The sequence below is a fragment of the Carcharodon carcharias genome, chromosome 4 (assembly GCF_017639515.1).
Source record: "Carcharodon carcharias isolate sCarCar2 chromosome 4, sCarCar2.pri, whole genome shotgun sequence".
Lineage (NCBI taxonomy): Eukaryota > Metazoa > Chordata > Chondrichthyes > Lamniformes > Lamnidae > Carcharodon > Carcharodon carcharias.
This window is the reverse complement of record NC_054470.1, coordinates 188,768,913-188,775,487: the sequence shown is the minus strand read 5'-3', so window position 1 is coordinate 188,775,487 and position 6,575 is coordinate 188,768,913. Positions and strand designations below refer to the sequence as shown.

The following is a 6,575-nucleotide window of genomic DNA, read 5'->3' as shown; positions in this document are numbered from 1 at the left end:
CCTAACAAATTTATTAGGATTCTTTGAGGAGTTTACAAACAGGATGGATAAAGGGGAACCAGTAGACGTAATATATTTGGATTTCCAAAAGGCGTTCGATAAGGTACCGCACATAAGGCTACTTAATAAGAGCTCATGGTGTTGGAGGTAGTATATTAGCATGGATAGAAGATTGGCTAACTAATAGACAACAGAGTTGGAATAAGGACGCATTTTTGGGATGGCAACCTGTAACTAGTGGAGTGGCACAGGAATCAGTGCTGGGGCCACAATTATTTACAATATATGACTTGAATGGGGGAAGTGAATGTACTATCGCCAAGTTTGCAGATGACAAAAATAGGTGGGAAGGCAAGTGGTGGTTAGGCAGTCAACAGAGGGATATAGACAGCTTAAGTGAGTGGGCAAAAACTTGGCAGATGGAATATATTGTGGAAAAATGTGAGGTTATGCACTTTGGCAAGAATAGAGGAGCTGAATATTATTTAAATAGAGAAAGACCGCAGAAGGCTGGAGCACAGAGGGATTTGGGAGTCCTTGTGCATGAGTCCCAAACAACTAACATACAAGTTCAGAATTACCTGGAAAAACTCAGCAGGTCTGGCAGCATCGGCGGAGAAGAAAAGAGTTGACGTTTCGAGTCCTCATGACCCTTCGACCGAAGGGTCATGAGGACTCGAAACGTCAACTCTTTTCTTCTCCGCCGATGCTGCCAGACCTGCTGAGTTTTTCCAGGTAATTCTGTTTTTGTTTTGGATTTCCAGCATCCGCAGTTTTTTTGTTTTTATAACATACAAGTTCAACAGGTTAAAGGGAAGGCAAATGGAATGTTGGCCTGCATTTCAAAGGGAATGGAGTATAAAAATAGGGAAATCTTGCTAAAACTATACAGGGCATTAGTTAGACAACACCAAGAATACTATGAACTGTTTTGGTCCCCTTAGCTGAGGAAAGATACACTGGCATTGGAGGCAGCCCAGAGAAGGTTCACTAGGCTGATCCCGGGTGTGGAGGGATTTTCTTATGAGGAGAGGTTGAGTCGGTTGGGCCTGCGCTCATTGGAGTTTAGAAGAATGAGAGGCGACCTTGTTGAAACACACAAGATTCTTGGGGGGGCTTGACAGGGTGGATACTGAGAGGTTGTTTCCCCTTGTGGGAGAGTCTAGGACCAGGGGGCACAATCTCAGAGTGAGGGGGTCGCCCGTTTGCAACAGAGATGAGGAGGAATTTCTTCTCTGAGGGCAGTGAATCTGTGGAATTCTTTATCACGGGGGGGGGGGGGGGGGGTGGCTGTAGAGGCTGGGTGGTTAGGTATATTCAAGGCTGACATGGACAGATTTTTAACCAGTAAGGGAATCGAGGGTTACCGGGGGTGGGTGGGGGGGGGGGGGAAAGGCAGGAAAGTGGAGTTAAGGATGATCAGATCGGCCATGATCTCATTGAATGGCGGAGCAGACTCGATGGGCTTAGGGTAACTCCGAAGTGTAATGCAGAAGCTGAGCAGGACGAGTTACCTCCGGTGTTCTGATCTTAATCCATTAGCTGGCTCTTATTGGGTAGCTGTTTCTGGGATCGTCTTGTCTGACATGACGGCGGTGGCCGCACTGCAAACTGCTTTGGCGGCAGGTGAAGCGTTTGGACGGCGGTGAGGCGGCTGTGCCAAAGGTGACAGGTGGACTATGGCGGAGGGGGCGGGCGGGCGGGGGGGGGGTGCTGTTGGGCAGGTGAGTTGATGTGTGGGTGTGCGCCTGCGCGGGCGCACGTGGCAAAGGTGCTTGGTGGGGGGGGGGGGGGGTGACCGTGGGGGGGGGGGGTGACCGTGACCGTTACTCTTCGCATCGCTCCCAACCGCCACTCCAATTCAAACCTCAACGGTTCACCCCCGGCTTCCCAACCGCCACTCCAATTCAAACCTCAACGGATCGTCTGCGCCCGAGCGCCTGTGGCGGGGCGGGGAGGGGCGGGGAGGGGAGGGGAGGGGGGGGGGGGCGAATAAACGACAAAGGATTCTGCAAGATTCTTTTCGACCAGTTTGACCCACCGAGCGATATAATCCCCCAACTAAGTCGAGAGAAGTTTGGCTTTAAAACTTTTTTAAACGCCATCGCTTCGTTTACAAGAGCGGGCAATTCAGCTGTTAGGATCCAAGGTAATCATTGTTTAATCGAGCTTACTTTTGAGTTGACAACGGTTGCAAAGCAATGGAATGCTTACCCCCCCGCCCCGCCCCCCCCCCCCCCCCCTCAATAAAGGGGGGGGGGGAAGAAGTCAATACTTCCTTAATGTGTAATAAGACTATAAAATAAAACAAAAAGTTTAGCTATATAGGTCTGTGGCCCTGAGACGGGAAGGTTAAGCTTATAAACATCTCACTCTAGAAACGAACTCGATGGATGGCGCTGACGGTCAATCAAACCCTCGATGGCCAGAGGGGAGCGGAGCCTTCAGCTGATGGAGGGTCGTCTTCACCAATCAGAATCACGGTTGCCCTTGGCGACGTGGCCAAAACACTAGTCGCCGCCGCCGCTGATTGGCCGGGGGCGTCCGTCAGCAGGTTAGGGTGAGCGCCTGGGACCCCGCCCTTCCCCCCCCCCCCCCCCCCCCACCACCACCCAGTGTAACAATTCTGTAAGTATTTTTTTGTTGGCAAGAGAGAGGGAAAGAGAAAGAAAGAATCCTCCTAAATTGAGAGTAAGGAGCCAGCCATTTGGAGTGATCCCTAAGGGAGTGGGGGGGGGGGGAGGGAGGAGAAGGAGGAGGAAGGAATGGCCTTCTATTTATCGGCAATGATTCAGTGCAATGTGCTTATGTTTTTAATCCGCATTGGATTTGGGAATATATATATTTTTTTCGGTATGTAAAAGATTGGGAAAGTAACGTATTCCATCTTGTCTTAATGCGTTGTTGTTTTTGTCGTGTGCGTGCGTGTGTGTGTGTGTCCGTTTCATTCAACGTTGTGCGATTGTTTAGTTCTGTATTATGTTTTGCCACGCAAGAGGGAAGAAAACTCATCGTTTTTGGTTAAGAAGGTTGGGGTTGGGGTTGGGGGTGGGGTGGGGGGGCGGTGTGGATCCGGTCTCGGTGTGATGTCCCTGTCCCAGTCCCTGTCCCTTTATCTCTATAGCGCTCAAACACAATTGGCTATAAATCAAACGGTGTAGGTGAGTTTTATCGATCCGATACATGTCAGTGGGGGTGGGGATGGGGGTGGGGGTGGGGGGGGGAGAAATACGAAGCCTTTAAACCGCGCCCAAGTGGCTGTAATCCAGGCAACCCATGAAGTCAAACAAAGTGAGCCTTGTCTGTGCGCGATTTTAGGTCCATCTCCTTTTTTCCAGATATCATTTGGTCGCTTTTTTTTTTGGTGTCAGTCCGGTGCCTTTGCGAACACGGCTTTCCCTCCTGTGTTAACTCTAGCCTGGCCGTGCTTTCCAGCTCTTGATAAGCAGATTCGGAATCAGGTAAACTTGAATATTTTTAAAACCGGTGCGAATTGCAAGTGTGATATGGGGAGGGGGAGGGTGGGGGGGTGGGGGGCGGTGGTGGTTAAGTCTTTTTAATTCGAGAGATTTTGGGGGAATTCTTGCTTATTTATGGGTTTGAACATCTGGAATTTCTGAGGCATTATGAATTTGGCGCTGATCATCGCTTTTAAAAATGATGCATTAGTAGAGTAAGGATTCATTTACATTGAAAATATGCAGAAGATTGATTTTTTTAATATGGTTATACTATAAAAGTTTCTGTTTTTTGGGATCATTTTTATTTGAATAAGATCTAAATTAATATCAAAACAATCAATTTAATTTTCGAAGAGTTCTGTTGGAGTTGAAGTTTTCTGATGCACGCATTTGCAATAGTTGAAAATTAGCTATTTTCTAAGTTTGTGTTCTGTGGAAGTTTACCTGAATTGTTGTATACTGTAAAAATGTTTTTGTGGAGATGAAACGCAACATTTTATAAGTTCTTTACAATAAATGGACTGTTTTCCTTTATTTCCCTGCATATTATTCCAGAAAGCAGTATTTATTTACAGTGAGCCCACTAAAACGATCTTGTTGGAGAAGACTTTTAAAAAAAATCCTCAACAGAAGTAACAGTCTCTTCTATGAATTAAAACTCCACCTGCCTTTGAACAAGGCCAAATTCTGAAAGTACAATGTTTGTTTTGTAAAAGGATGAATTGTTGCTGGATATTATCAAATCTGCATCAGCCCAGATGCTTATCATTGAAAAGTACAAAGGTCAAAAACTGCTTAGTATGATATTCTCATGTAAACAAGAATGCCTTTCTTGATTGGTTTTGACAGCTTTTCTCCAAAAAACCAATGGGCCTCCCTAATAAAATAGAAACCTTGTTTCAGAAACTTGCCGAGAGTGGAACTTCAGGTTCTAAGTTACAAATTTACTGTCTTTCCAAGCTATAGCTTATGTGGGGCTGGTTTCATACATACTAATTTCCTTTCAGGTGTTTCTACTGGGACAGCCCATGTGAGCTGGAGAGACACTTAAATACATGGCTACAATGAGCTTATTCCTGAAGCACTCAACTTATTGGTCCCTGGCGGCTTTGGTACTGTTTCAAGTTTACCATTGTGGTGTAGTAGGAATATAAGTAAACAATGCATAGACAAGCTGATCAAGTGAAACGCCGTTCAAGCACCAATCCTTCTCTTCGGGTGAGGAATGTGGATATTGCTAGAGGAAGAACTGGATATGGATTCACTCTTTCTGGGCAAGCTCCCTGTGTACTTAGCTGCATTCTGAAAGGAAGCCCAGCACATTATGTTGGGCTTCGATCTGGTGATCGCATTCTTAATGTTAATGACATTAATGTCTCTAAAGCCTCTCATGAAGACGTTGTGAAACTGATAGGACAGTGCACAGGAGTACTCCGACTTATCATTGCCGAGGGTAGTAACCACTCTGATACGGGTTCTAGTGATGAGGAACTTTATTTCAATGAAGGGAAAGTGGCTTGGATGAGTAGTAAGCCAAAGTCAAAAACACTGGGTCTAAACAGAGCTGAAAAGGTTGTTGCTGATGTACAATCAGGCGGGATATTTAAAATGCTTTTTGACAATTCCAGTAATTCTACCAAATGTGGTAGGACTTACATAGAGCAACAAAAACAAGTGGCTGAAAAAGCCAGTGGATTTCCTGCCAGACGTGGAAGTGCAAAAACAAACCACAATTCCCTTTCTGAAGAAGAAGTAATGAAGGTGTTGAATGATGACTCTGTTTTTGTGAATGGCCTTGAAAACCAAGATGGATTTGTCCTAGATGCTAGCATTTTGAATGTTGGGATGATAGTAGGCTATTTGGGTTCCATTGAATTGCCTTCAACGAGTTCAAATCTAGAAAACGATAGCTTACAGGCCATCCGAGGCTGCATGAGACGCTTGCGTGCTGAACAAAAGATTCATACCCTTGTCCTAATGAAGATAATGCATGACAGCATTAAGCTATTCAATGACAAAAATGTTGTTCTAGCTGTGTACCCTGCAGAAAAATTGGCCTTCAGTGCTGTGTGCCCAGATGACCGCAGATTCTTTGGACTGGTCACCATGCAGATATCTGATGATCATAGTCTTGCTAGTGAAAATGATGGTGGACTGAGGACTTCATGTCATGTCTTCATGGTAGATCCAGATCTTTGTCAGCACAAAATTCATCAGGGTATTGCTAGGCGATTTAGTATTGAGTGTACGCCAGATCCAGATACGAGTGGCTGCTTGGAGTTTCCCCCTTCCTCTCAGCCTGTTCTTCAGTTTGTATCTGTGTTGTACAAGGACATGGGAGAGTCTTTTGAAAGTATGCGTGCAAGAGCTTTTCTTGACGGGGATTTATCTGATGGCCAGCAGAACAATAGCACTGGTAGTAACAGTGACAGTGGAATTGGATGCTATAGTCAGGAGGAAAAGAATAATAGAGTTTTAGTTGTTGATCTGGGTACCAACTCGAACAAACATGGCCCCCACGGTGCCTGGAGTAATGTTCCAGGTAAAGGGCAGATGCAAGGTACTTCTCAGTGGAATGGTTGTCGCCCTGACCTGGAAAGCAAATTCCATGCACCTCGACTTTCGGAGTTGGCACAGAATGATTGCTCTTTACTTAATGGTAATAGACACCTTGGTCCTTCTGCTCGGCTTGATGTTCCAGGAGCCTCTCCGTGGTCTGTGTTTACTTCAGCTAAGAAATCTGATATAGCGAACAGTGCTCCTTGTTCAACTCCAAGATGGCTTCCCCTTCACATCCGTAAAGACTGGCAGTACTGTAGCAGCAGTGATCAGGAATCCTATGCAGAATCCACAGATGGACTGTCCAGTGTGAATTGTAGTACACTGAAGCAGGATCTTCCCCCTCCAATGACCAAGATTCAAACAGAAAAGTATAGAGTTGGAAGTGGCTTAGGCCAGCCTTTTCACATTGTATCTCAAAAGAATGAACTGACAAGTAAATTGTTTGGGATTGAAAAGATGTTTGGGATACAACAAAATAACAAGAAAAGCAAAGACAAAAAGGTAAGAGTGTGACACCATAACATACATATATATGATTTGTTAGTGCACAAT

At 45.5% G+C, this 6,575-nt stretch overlaps 1 protein-coding gene across 3 annotated transcripts in view; it reads left to right on the top strand.

Annotated features, from left to right (window-relative positions):
• Window positions 1-2,763: 2,763 nt before the first annotated feature.
• The window catches only part of rgs12b (regulator of G protein signaling 12b), a 273,901-nt gene continuing 270,089 nt past the window's right edge, over window positions 2,764-6,575 (top strand). Inside the window, exons 1-3 of one of the 3 annotated variants that reach the window (XM_041185750.1) lie at window positions 2,764-3,020; window positions 3,339-3,461; window positions 4,469-6,524. In XM_041185750.1, coding sequence (XP_041041684.1) covers window positions 4,623-6,524 — 1,902 coding nt within the window. In that variant the 5' untranslated portion in view covers window positions 2,764-3,020; window positions 3,339-3,461; window positions 4,469-4,622. The remainder of the gene's footprint in view (window positions 3,021-3,338; window positions 3,462-4,468; window positions 6,525-6,575) is intronic. The other 2 variants (XM_041185751.1, XM_041185752.1) reach the window with 2 other exon arrangements.